This window comes from Phalacrocorax aristotelis, chromosome Z, assembly GCF_949628215.1.
Source record: "Phalacrocorax aristotelis chromosome Z, bGulAri2.1, whole genome shotgun sequence".
Taxonomy (NCBI): domain Eukaryota; kingdom Metazoa; phylum Chordata; class Aves; order Suliformes; family Phalacrocoracidae; genus Phalacrocorax; species Phalacrocorax aristotelis.
Window position 1 is genome coordinate 58,002,672 of NC_134311.1, and position 13,782 is coordinate 58,016,453.

Below are 13,782 nucleotides of genomic sequence, written 5' to 3' on the forward strand. Positions count from 1 at the left end.
CACAAAATGGTCACATTTCATCAGTGTACCAGATGTGGAACTCAACTATCTCACAAGAGAAAGAGAACACACGCAGGGGAAAAGAAAGCTTACTTAAATTGTAAAAGAAATTTTTTTAGAAATCCAGTTTCAGGTGTCCAGTAATACATATCATTCATAAAACACCACTTTCATTAATGATACAGCCTTGAAGGTAAAAAGCAAGGCTGAAGATACAAAACAATTTTTGAAGAGTCACAGCTGGATCTACAACGATCAAGCCCTTTACTGGAAAAGATGTAATGTAACCGTCAAAATGCCAACTGTATGCTATTTCCAAAGCAGGCTTCCTCCACAGCTCTATCTTCCCAGTCTCTCAGGTGTGAATATCACAACAGACAGCTTAGTTGCAAGTTGTAACATGCCCCAGTATACAGGCGTGTAATATGTGCAAAAGTACAGATTCATACTTCTCCCACTGCCTAGCTCTTAAGAATTGAAGCAGGATCTTATGCACTACCATGGTGCATGTCACAAGTTACATGCCACATGCATGGCAGGGGGGCTGATACAAGATCACATCATAAGGATTGCTCTAACAAGGAAAAACTAACAAATTAGCGCTATATTTATCCTATTATGTATCCTAAAGGATTATTCTATTCTAATTATAGCCATCTAAAATGCTAACTATCTAACCTATTATCATGCACTAAGATCTCGCTATGGCCAAAGAAAAAAGACAGGCAAATGCATGATTCATCCCATCTTAAGACAGCAGTCTAACCTAGGATGGATGAATCATGTCAAAGTGGTTTGTCTTTCTTTTCATCGTGAAGATAGCCTCACCTAAGACCTGATACCTAACTACCCTATGGTTAAAGTAAGGAAGTGTGTCTACCCTCCTACTGCCACACAGATCAAAAGGGGGCAGTTAAACATTATGCACTGCCAGAAGATACCTCTACGAAATCACATATTGCCTGAAGTTCTCTTCTGTTTCAGTGAAGTAAAGCAGTTTCGTATCCCGTAATAATTCAAAGTCTATCAACAGTAACAAAACCTACATTGCCTTCTCCTAAGAGTAAGCTACATTTGGGAAGATACAGCATGTAATAGAAATCTACAGCAAAGCGGATACTTACAGAAACAGTTGAGCTGGGTGTATTTGTACCATATCCAGAAGAAGGGAGAGAAGCCAAAGACCAGCGGCGACCATCAGTCCTGTTGTGAAACCAAGGTTAGTCAAACGAACGCTGCAGTATCCTAATACAGAATCATCTGTGGAAGTATTACTGTGTAAAACTGCATTCCAAAAGCATTATACAAGCAGGGTTTTTAATAAAGAGTAAACTTTCACAAGGGACCACAATAAACAAGCATTCAGCAAGGATGACTTAGGCTTACAGATTTTTTTCTCTTAGTGTGTTTTTCTAGTTAAAAAGAATATGAAATGAAACAACCAGGAAGTGAATGAACAGCTCCACAGAATTGGTGCCTCACTAATACACACAGAAATGGACCACAGGGGGGTCTTCACACCTCTCAGGTCCATCAGATGAAAATTACTGAGAAGCAAATTAAAAACTTGTGAACAAATGCAAACCACAATGCTCTGAACCACAGAATAACCACAACAGTCTGCTTGAAATACAAGGGAAGAGCTTAATCTTAAGTGACATCACTACAGGATACCAGCAAACTAGCAGGCTAATGTCAAGTAACTGCAAAGAATGATTAGGTAAAAACTAACCTGTTAGTTATGTAAATCAGGAAAAACAATTTTGCAGCAAAAAACCATGCTCACTCAGAATTAAAACAACAACAAAAAAACCCAAACATAACCAAAACCATCATAACTCAAACCAATTTGCATTTTTTGTTGTTTGAGGTAGACTACATGCAGACAACATGGAACTTGAACATTCAAAGGGACAAATTAAAAAACAACTATGAGAGCCATGTTTGGATTTTTGAGGAGGAAACATTTACCTGTCATTTCGGTGCCCATGACTGGAGTACAATTGTATCAAATATGTTAAAAAAGCAAAATAATACATAAATAACAAAACAGGACAAGTTTTTTTTTTTTTTGTAACAAACAGTATGAAAGTGGGAGAAAGGAAAAAGGAGAATTGAAGCTCTGTTTTACAGCCAGTACAAAGATAATGCCTCAAGTCTCGTTTACACAAAAAGTGTAATTCCATAAAGGAGAACTGAAATCATGCCAAATCAGGAACTATAAACCTCTTGATGCAGCTTCCCTACGCACCCCTCAAGCTAACTTTCTAAAACAGGCTCGCTTCTCTCCATTCTAACGTCTTATCTCCTACTCCCATTTATCCACCTACAAGCTACAACCCAAGGAGAGGACTTTGAATACATACAGTGTGAGAAAAGAAACTACAGTACATAATCAGTGTTAAAATATAAAGAGAACATGTGCTAGAGGGGATGCTGACTGTATTAAAGATTGAAGTCTTGAAAAAGCTTCCTCCTCCTCCATAATTCTGTTTTTAATTCATTAATTTTCCTCCTTTCTCCCCTTCCCCCAGGTATGCATGAACTCCATCTGGATGAACGAACAATTCCAAAAGGAGTTTTCTCTTCATTTTGGCTCAGCTGTGCAAGCTGAAAGAACAAGAACTTGGAAGGTATTTAAACATGAGTGAGACCCATATATTCTGCAGCTCTGAGATAAAGTACTTTCTTACTGAATTACTCATATTGAAAATGGTTCCTGCATCATGCAGCAATTCTCACACAGAAGGGCCATTGATGGTGGGGATGGGATATCACAGAGTTATCTGGGAAGCCAAGGTGGGACAACAGGAGGCATCCATAAGGGAAGAGGGAAAAAAGGGTAGCAAGCCCCTACAGCATTTTTTCCTGGACTGTCATACACCGCTTGTCTCTGCCTTACACTGCGGTTCTACCCGCTTCCTAGCAGCTCCAGAAAGCAAGATCTGCCACCGACTCATGGGCTTGTAGATGCTGGACTTGTACGTACCAGCAGAAGAGACCTAAGAGGAAGCTACTAGAGGCACAGGCTATTCCCGGGCATTGGTCACCCCACCAGATGTGAGCAGAGGAAGGTGACACTCCAGCTCTTTGCTGAGGGGCCTGGGGAAGGCTGCCTCCAACCCATCGCACCGGCTGGCAGCATGGCAGAAGGCCATTTTCCCACTGCAGCTCTCCTTGCTGCCACCACTCCATGGTCTGGCCAGCAGCTGATGAGAAACAACTACAACAGGAAGCCCTCCTTTCCCACAGGAGGCTTCCAAACTATTTCCTTTGCCTTTCCGTCCCTTCCTCACATTTCCCCAGCTTTTTGGTATCCTTACTGACTGGGGGACAGTGGTTGGAAAAGTAATATCCATACACCTATACCACCTCACCTCTGGTCCTTCAACCTGCTTATGACACACACATGCTGTCCTTCCCTTCCTCTGTATCATCATTAGATTCGCAAAACATAACAGAAAAGGCATAAGGTTAGAAGTCTGAGAACTGCTCTCATTAGCCACAGGTCATTTTACTAACAAAATGCATCCTACCACAGGTTATATGAAGACAATCACAACACGCATACCAAATTCATATGAAAATGTTACATTAATGCTGTTCTAAACTTAAATGTCATCAAGTAGTTTCACAATAAGCAGAACAAAAACAGTTTCCATAGAAAATTGCTCCAAAGAAGTTTCTTGAATCCCATGAAGTGGTGAAATATTTTGAAGTCATACAAACTTCTTGTGTTAGCATCCCTTTAGTTAAAGAATTTATTTAGAGCCCATTACAGGGCTCTAAAAATGGCCAAAATCCAAATGAAACACTGGTATATAAATTCATTTTTCCTCCTGAATTTTAAAAGTTTGCAAAAATATGATGATTTAAAACTTTTTGTTGATTATGGTTGGGAAAGGAAAACTACTTCCTGCCTGCTGTATTTCTAAGTAATGCTCAGTCTTTCACATGTGCTTTCTCCATTACAAGTTATTTCTGGATTTAATGACTCTTTCTAAAAATATGCTTACAAACAAATGTAATCTATGAAGTGATAGCTTTCCTTTTTTTAAAGATACTATCAAGAGGAAGTAGATTCAAAAGAAATACTCAAATTCGAAGTGTTGATTAAAAAAGTGACATCATATCCTATTCAAAAGATTGACAAGATCTTCTGTCACAGATGATTAGACTCAGATAAAAGAAATGGACAACTAAAGTCTTCTCCCCTTTGCAGCTTTTAAAAAGAGTTAAGCCATTTCCTAGCATTTACTTTTGAGAGCTTTTGTATGTTACTTTACTGTACTCCCAAAATAAAGGAAGTAAAGCTATAGCGGCAAGTGCTGCCTCATTGCAAGTGCAACCAACAGCTACATGCCTGGCACTACTTAATGACAAAGAAAGCCACAGCATTCCAATTTCTTTTTTGTGTATATACTCTTGGGTCTATATATAAACTCTGCCTACACTCCCAGGCTTACAGTTAATGAACATACTAGTTGAGCTAGGCTGACAAGGTGTTAAGTGATAAGGAACCACACTGCTACGAACAGGCAGTCTCCATGACGAGCTATCAGCTTTGGTTATGGTTCATTTAATAATAATTTACTCTGTAGATCACTTAAAATTCACTTTAGATCTTCAAGAATTCTACTAGCATTAATTAATCCTCACAACACTCCCATGACAGAACTGACTGTCTCAGTGGTATAGACAGTGAAAAAGGTCAAGGTCAGGTATTAAGGGTATGGTGATGGTATTGCTGTTGTCAGTAAAATCAGGCCCTGAACTCAGGACCTCTATATCAGTGTTCTTACAGGCAATGCGATTCTTATATCATTAAGAAAAAAACCAAAACAAAACACCTAGACATAGCTTAAAATTTTGCCATATCTCAATGGATGAGGTGATAAGTATCTAAATTGGATATATTACTATTAAGTAGTCTTGGGGTTTTTTTAATTCAAAAAAGTATGATTGTATTCTATCAATCACCCAGTACACCTTTGTTGCATCTGAGGTTTAGGAGAGTTTACATAAGTGAGATAACACTTGTCATTCTAAGTGATAGACTTGACAGATGTTATTTGCAATCACCTTTTAATATCTGGGTCCAACAACACTTCCTCTATGCAAAATGCATTCTGCATGCTACAACCAACCTCTTACCTTCGTGCAAAAGAAAAGTGGGCTGAGGCACTGGGAGAGAAATTCCTAGGGCTATCTTGAGGACTGTTTCCTGTTGAAGGGGGATACACAGAAAAATAGTTAGGGAAAAAAGAAACAAGAACCTGCTAAAAAACATTCAGACATCCTAATCCAAGTATTTCCAGGCAGATCAGAAACAAGGTGGCTTTTTTAAAATCACAGATAGATAGAAAAATCAGTCCGCGTGATTTAGTCCCTAACACAAACTCTCTACAGCATTTTCAACAGGAGTTTTGTGTGATTTTTCCATTGTTCATTTTTTTTCTAGCTCCAGAACAAAAAAGCAGACAAAATGCACTGAATTATTTTTTCCCCTTAGTTCTGTTAGACCGAGGCATGGAAAGGCCATCACCCTCTGTGATGAGAAGAAGCAACTGCACACTGTGAACAGGTTGTAACTTTAGGGTCTGTTACTTCTTCTATTAAAGCACCTGACCTCCTGCTGACCAGCACAAATGCAGGAAGAAGGCGGCTGCCAAGAGCTGCTCCTGCCACTTCTGCCTCTCAGCACCTACAACTAGGGGAGGCACACAGTATCTGAAGAAAAAGTAAAGATGACCCCCACAAAAAAAAAAAAAAAAAGACCACACCCACCAAAAAACCCAAAACAATATAGCACAAAACACACCACCAAAATCTAAAAGGATTTGATTTAAAGTAGCACTGACATACACCTGAAAGTCAATCTCTCCTTAAATAGGGAACAGACTGCAACAACGTGTTCATGTATTTGTTGTAGCATTTTATTTCTGGATATAAATGAGACTGCAACAGTAAGCCACAGATAAAAAACCCTCCTATGTATCCAGTCAGAATCAACATTTAATTTTTGAGGAGAAAATTACTACCTACATGTGAAAAGGCCAGTACAATACAATGCATCCTTAAAAGGACTTCAAGTGGCCTTGATTTCTACTCAAATTTTTGAATTAAGATTACATTTACCATAGTGATGTCGTTAACAGATCCCACTGATTCTATATAAGAAAGTGTAATCATGGAGCCATTAGGTAGCAAATGCAGAGAACACCCTGAGCCCCCGCTTCTTTTGGCTAGAAGCAGATACAAGATGCTTTCTGAGCTGTGCTTAAACCACATCTTCACAGCTGCTCTTCCCTCAGCCCTGAGGCACAAGTATTCCAATCTCACTGGCCAATGCCTCCAACTTGGGGTTTTTTTTGCCTATTTATCCATCATGGCTGAATTACATCCTTCTGACAGTCTGTCCTGCCCCTCAAAACCCCAGCTTCTTCATTATCCTTCAGACACTTCTGAGGGCCCCGATAATTTCAAGGTGGCAAGGATTTTCATTCCCTAAGGGGCAGGAGGGGAAGCAGAGGGAATCTGAAGCCACACATGTGGCACAGATTTCAATCTTCATTTGGGTACCAACAAAATTTGTTCTTGTCCTGCATGAACTGCAAACACCAAATTACCGAGAGCAACAGTTTGTTTCATTTAACAGCTAACTGGATTTCTTTTGCTGCTACCAGAGCTTATTTAATGAAGCTAAAAAAAAAAAAGAATTGTAACACTGAGCAGATAAACCATGGTCACAAACTTTAGCTACTGCACTAGAAAAAATTTGCTGTAATTTGAAGTGTCATGGACTTAGATAACGAAAAAAAATAATACAAAGAAGCTACCTTGAAGTCTGGCAGAAAAGCAGAGAATTAGGCTAATGCAGTGAGACGTAAACACCTTTTGACAGGAAATGATTTGACAAACCAGCATATGGAGGTTTGTAAACAAATTCCTTTCTTCTGATAGCTATTTTAAAGTTATATATGATATATACACATATTTAATGCACATCAAGGGCACACCTAACTGTCCATCAGTTAGTCAGAACATACGAGTAATCTTCACATAGAAGCAAAAAACATGTTGGAAGAATGCAGTAATTTTATAGCTATTGCAGTAGATTTGAGGAGACACAATGCTGCAAACTACCTCACTAGAATCAACAGAGGTCACTTCCTTACTGACGAAACTTCAAGAAGTCAAAGTCTTACTCAGGAAGAGCATCACATCCTGCTATTAGGAAAATCAATTTGCAAGCACTATTTCCAATAGAAAGCGAACTTCTAAAATAAAAGAACTGGTAGAGCTGTATATGTTATACCTTGATACTAAATCCTGTGGGTTTACCTAGAAATCTAAAAAACTCAGACAAGCCTGGAAACAGAACGAAAAACCAAACCCCATATGACTGGAGAAACAGCTAGTACTATTACATGTTTAAGGTGTGGTGTTCCAGAAAAGCAAGATAGGTTAGAAGCAGAGTCCTATACGTGACCTTCATCCATCACAGCATTCATCCACCCATCTGCAAGTCAATACCTGGGAGACTTTCAAATAAAAACCAGTGCCAGTTAATTCTCTGTCCATATGTGCAGTGCTTGCTTATTAGTCAAATCCTGCTGTTCCTAGGGATCTGCTGGCTGTTGTATATTTTAGTCCTAGGCTATCTCTGTGCTGCAGAGATTACTGCTGATGTTTCTGACCTGGTAAAGTAAACCTGTCTGGTGGTCAGGCATTAGGTAAGTAATTAACTCCAGCATCATCTCGGAGACACAATGAATAGGCAATCAACATACCAGAACAATACTCTACCTCATGACAACATGCAGGGTAGCTCATTTTGCAAGCAGCTATTGTTAAGAAAACTGTATCTAGACTAATTAAATTGTGATTGTTTTCTAAGTGGTTTCAAGAAGTCCTAGGTCTTTGCCACAGAGAGATGTTTTAAATCTTTTAAAAAGGCATATTCTGCAGTCACTGTATATTATTAATGTATTTTTAATAGCTGTCTATTTTGTAAGTGAAGAGTTTCAGATGCAATGACTTTCTTTTAGTACTGAGGGAATAACATTAATGATAATTGTTATCCCAAAATCCTGATGGATCAAACAAATCCAGCTTGAAGTCTTGATGTCATTATTTGGTGGTCTTTTAAAATGAATCACAGTACATCAGCACTGCAGTAATATGATAGAGCAATGGGTCGTACATTCCTCTGTGTCAGTTTACTTGGTTGTGAACCCACTCTGTGAAGTGAACAATACACAAGAAGCCATCCACCAACAGTTACAGGTTTGACTTTCGTACCATAACAAACAGTGCCAGGCAGCAGAACACAGCTGGGCAGCAGAATAATTTAGAATACTTCTGCACATGCTTTCCACTGAGATCCACTCAGAGGTGAGGAGCTCAAGCTATTTCAAAACCTGGATTAATTATGCTTCACACCAGCAAACAACTTTCCCCAGTTACCGCAAGGAAGATGTACATGCTCCTTGAATCCGTTTGCCAGGATGCTCTGCATGCTCTGACCACTGCTTAAAACATTGGCAGTGGTATGTTTTAATAGGATTTAATTTAAAAGTCAGTTGTGTGTGCATGTAAATTATCCCTTGCACTTTCCTCTCCTGTCCCTAAACCGTAGATGTTTTGAAATTGCTGTTTTACTTTACCCAAAAGCAAGACTAAACGAAAAGTGTTATTTTAGCAGAGCTATTTCTATTATTCTACATGTGACAACATTCAGAATAATTGAAATTGTACTATTTTCCTTTCTGTAAACTTCAGTTTTCTTTTAAAAATTATATTCAGAACCTGCTTTTAGCATTCCCGTATTTCACCATGAAAACACACTAAGGCGTCATTCATTTACAAACCCAGTCCTCCTTTCCCCAAAATTCAGTCAGTGCAGACAGTAGCTAAAGCAGAACAGCAGAGAAGCTGCATATGAGAGAGATTCTTTGCTTCAAATACAATGTAGTAAGCCAGTACTCCTTATCACCTACCTTGGACAAAAACCACAAGACTAAAGTTAAAAATTCAGGGAAACTAATTCTGAATTTGATGCACACACACAAATGCCTCCAGTGTGATTTAAAGCCAAATACAACTAAAAATATACGGTGCAAGCAGCTTGTTAATTACTATACTTCAATGTAGCCAGCTAAAGTACATCTATCAAACAAAATTATCTGATGCAAGCAGTTAAGTCCCTATGCAGTGAGAGCGGAATATCAGCAATCAGCACTCTAACAATGTCTGCCTAGAAAGATCTAAGCAGACCTAAAAAACCTAGAAAAAGGATTATAAATGGAGGTAAGACCTCCCTGGCCTTACATTTTGCTTTAGGCAATTGCATCATGTAATCCCATTCATAAATTTATTGAATCCAACAGGAAAGGTCATGTTTGTGTCTGCCATACTTAGTGGATGATTCTTCAGGAACCCTCATATTCTGGTATATGGCCAGCATGTATTTCTTTTCCCATTCCATGAAGAAAACACCTCTGACTGATTTAGGTGACGACACAGGCCTTTCAGTCTTCCTGTTGCTAATGCAAGCAAGTAGGTCTTTCAGTCATACACAAAAAGCTATCACATTCTATGCTACTACCCCTTCTCTCTACGTGATCCCATCTGAACATGTATGACCACAAAAGCACACAGTATTTCAGTTTAAATCTAACCAGCACATTGTACAGTGCCATGAAATTGTCCCAAATTCGACTGAAAATTACTTCCTTTATACATCTTGGGAGATTTGATTTTTCAAAGCTACACTAGATGGGTCCTTGCAAACATCATCTGATCCAGAAAATGCAGTCAGTTCCTTCCCTAAATTCTTTATAATAGATGAGTCCACTGCTTACAGTAGACATTTTTGTTACTGGTCTTCCAGCACAAAATGCTGCATGTTGCTATGTAATTTCATACTTTTTTGTTCCAGTCCTCGAGATCATTCAGTCACTTCAACAGTTTCTCAATGTTGTTTCACACTGGATGTCTTCCAAATCTACATCAGCTACAGTAATTTTATGCCAATGTCACTTACAAGAAAATTAAAAAGGTTTGGCCACAAAACCAAAACCTGAAGACTGTACTGATAACCTCCACTCCCACTTTATAGTATTTATCATTTCAGCACAACCCACATCTTCTCCCCTTTAAACGATTTCTTACTTATCCTGCAATTCTTGTCCTAGTACCTGTCTTTTTAGTGGCATCACATGGAACATTTTACTAAAATACAGACAAGAAAGGTTTACAGCACTGCTCCCAAGAGCTAAATCTTGTTCCTACAGCAGATACAATTAAACAGCACCACGTGAGGCTATTAATCATTAGGGGTTAGTATCACCCACAGGAACAAGCTCCTGTGACTACTGAGGTGTGGACACCTGAATGCCCTGACTTGCTGAGATTATAATAATTCACTTTGCAGGCTGGGTGGTGCAGATGACCTGCCTACACAGCAGCAGGCAGCCAGCTGGAAAAGCCCATTAATGACCAGGGCACCAGATGTTGTCCAAGCTGAAGCTGCAACCCTTCACTTCCTACAATTCTGAATGTGCCCACAATTCAGACAAAAATGAAAAGGAATTTTCCGCAGGTTTAACACCTTCCAGCCCAGATACTAAAGGTGAAAGATGTCCAAACAACTAACCTAAGACAGTTACTAATAATGATGAAGGTTTGAACTCAAAGTAATGACCTGGTAAATAATTTTTTTCTGTTTTGTAAGAAAGAAACAAAAGAGTCATAGCATGATTCAGGTTAGAAGGCGCCTTTAGAGGTTGTCTAGTCCAAGCCCCCTGCAGTGAGCAGGGACATCTTCAACTAGATCAGGTGGCTCAGAGCCCCGTCCAGCTTGACCTTCAACGTTTCCAGGGATGGAACACTGACTGCCTCTCTGGGCAACCTCTGCCAGTGTTGCACTGTCATTGTAAAAAAATTTTTTCCATATATCCAGTCTAAACCTACCGTCCTTTAGTTTAAAACCATTAACCCTTGTCCTGTCACAACAGGCCTTGCTAAAGAGGTTGCCCCCATCCTTCCCATAGTCCCCTTTTAAGTACTACAAGGCTGCAATAAGGCCTCCCTGCACCCTTCTCTTCTCCAGGCTGAACAACCCCAATTGTCTCAGCCTGTCCTCGTTGGAGAGGTGCTCCAGCCCTTGGATCATTTTTGTGGCCTCCTCTGGACCTGCTCCAACAGGTCCATGTCTTTCCTGTGCTGAGGGCCCCAGAGCTGGATGCAGCACTGCAGGTGGGGTCTCACCAGAGTGGAGCAGATGAAGAAGAGAAAGACTTTACATAGTGAAAGCTGATATTATTCTTGAAATCTTTCATGACCTTTACATGTATACATAAGACATAGTGGGAATTCTCAGCTGCAAACTAAAATCTGACTTTCCATAAACACAAGTTATCTCTGCAGGTAACTACAGGTTCTGCATAGAGGAAAGGGGCATTACACATATAATATCTGTTTTATACTTTAATTACTAATACAATATATCTGCTGTATACATTGTATTTTTCCTACACCTTTTTTAACCCTCAATCTCAGACCATACACTTCTCTGTGCACTCTCAAGCCTTGGACTCCTTACTGCTCTAATAACTCTTTCCTGTAGCCCACAAGCCTTCATAGTCACTGTTGCTCACAAATGAATCTGCCCCTTCTCCCACAGGTGCTACCCATGCACTGTTTGCACCCTGCACCATATACTTACTTCATCAGTGTGGTGCTGTCTCACTTGTCTCTCCCTTCCATCCTACCACATGAATTGGAGAATTACTGAGATGGTAAGGCTAACAATTAAAAAACTTTATGTATTCAGTGTGTCTAATTCAGCTTGCATCTGTAAAGATTACAACAGACTCCTGTGTAGGAACAATCCTCCAGAGCAAACAATGAAAACTGGGAGGGAGGGAGAAATTTACTTGAGACCTCTATATGACTTTCTCATATGGGGCAATTATCATCATCCTAAACTTGGGCCACTGGTTCTCCTCAAAGAATGTCTATTTAAATTAGAAAACATGTGGTGCCTTCAATTCAGACTGCATCTGGGAGAAAAAAAGGACTACAAGGAAGAACATGGGTATAAAAGGCATCTTGAAGAATTATGATTATGTTCAAGCTTTTCTCCTAAAAAAGCAATACTGCTCACATCCAATCTGTTTTGCTAACACCAGTCCAGATTGTTATGATTACCTAGTAGCAACCTGAACTCTTCAGGAGGTCTGAAGTAATGGCACATTGTTTCCAAAGGTACAACCAGACCTCTAAACAATTGCTCTGCAGATACCACAGATGAAAAAGCCACAGATCTTGGCATGAGTGCTAATGCAGTGCACTCTTAAGAGAGCTCCACCTCGAGATTCATAACATGCCTTCACGCACCTTGCTTCAGTTGACACAGGAGATGTATAGCACTATTTTGCCCTCAGAGATGTAAGGTTTTTGGGGAAAAAACCCCAGGTAGCTAAAACTAGTGGTCCAAATAAAACTCATCTCAGGTATGAGATACAAGCAGAGGTATGTATTTTACCTATTCTCCCAGCAAGCAATGAATTAATGTAGAAGGGAGCAGGTTGTTTGTAGATCCATGGGTGTCCTCACAAGGGATGAAAATACCGACTTCAGACACTTCTAAGGCACTGAACTCTCAAGCAGCATCAACAATATTATTAGGACTAGACGAGAAGGGCCCAGGATAACACTGAAGATTATCAAGTTGATAATTAATAGAAAGTGATCCTGGGTGGATTTTGAAGTGTCTGACAATCTTGATTCCTTTCAGCTGGAATAGCTTATAATAAAAGGAATAAGGACCTGCAATAACAACTAAGATGGTACAAACATGAAGTCAAGAACCTAGTCCACTTAAATAAGAGCATCTAACGGAACTATCTGCAGTAAGGACAACAGCAAGCTCTCCCCAGAGATGGCTGGAGTACCCTGATAGTAGGGAGTACAGTAGAGGAGTAGAGTACCCTAAAAGAAACAGATGTGGTAGGAAAGCATTAAGGGTATGAAACCGGAAGTCAAAATGGTTTTAAAAAGGCACAACCAGTCATGCCTATCTATCCATCTTTCCGTTTGAATTACTCAAACCACAGCAGGTTATGTCCTTCATTTTCTTGTTTCACGGAATCAGAAAAGTGCCCAACAAGGAACCTCTGGGCACTTCCTTTCCAAAATCCAAGCCAAGTGACTTCAGAGGATGTCCAGACCTTGAAAGCAGGACATCTCCCTTCCTATCTCTCACCTTGAAGCAACGTCATTGTTCTTAAAACTACATCAGAAGATAGGCTGTGACAGGGCAATATGATGCCTGTCTGACATATCAAGCCCAAGTTCAGTTAACTCTCCAAGAATGTAATCATAGAATTGTTTAGGTTGGAAGGGAGCTTTGGAGGTCATCTAGTCCAACTCCCCTGCAGTGAGCAGGGACATCTTCAACTAGATCGGGTTGCTCAGAGTCCCACCCAGCCTGACCTTCAATGTTTCTAGGGATGGGCATCTTGCAGCATATGGAGAGAAATAATTGAGTATCATAGTTTCTGGCCTAAAATGCTGTTAAGTATACATCATTATGTTCAAGCATATTAAATTAAGTCCCAAACTTGAGCTTCCAGTGACATTTGAAAGGGAATGACAAAACAGACTTCTACTTGAGCCAGGACCCAGCTGGCTGACAGATGAACATGTTGTGACTTCTCTACACTCAAAGTAGCTCATCTTCCTAATGAAGTACTACAAAAGACCTGTAAAGCA

The 13,782-nt window shown here is 39.7% G+C and overlaps 1 protein-coding gene across 4 annotated transcripts in view; it reads right to left on the minus strand.

The window, feature by feature from the left end:
* MAST4 (microtubule associated serine/threonine kinase family member 4) overlaps positions 1-13,782 on the minus strand; it is a 309,587-nt gene that overhangs the window by 62,115 nt on the left and 233,690 nt on the right. For all 4 annotated transcript variants that reach the window (XM_075078836.1, XM_075078837.1, XM_075078840.1 and 1 more), the window contains 2 exons: positions 5,155-5,224; positions 1,125-1,203 (listed from right to left, as the gene is read on the minus strand). In XM_075078836.1, the coding sequence (XP_074934937.1) occupies positions 1,125-1,203; positions 5,155-5,224 (149 nt within the window). The remainder of the gene's footprint in view (positions 1-1,124; positions 1,204-5,154; positions 5,225-13,782) is intronic.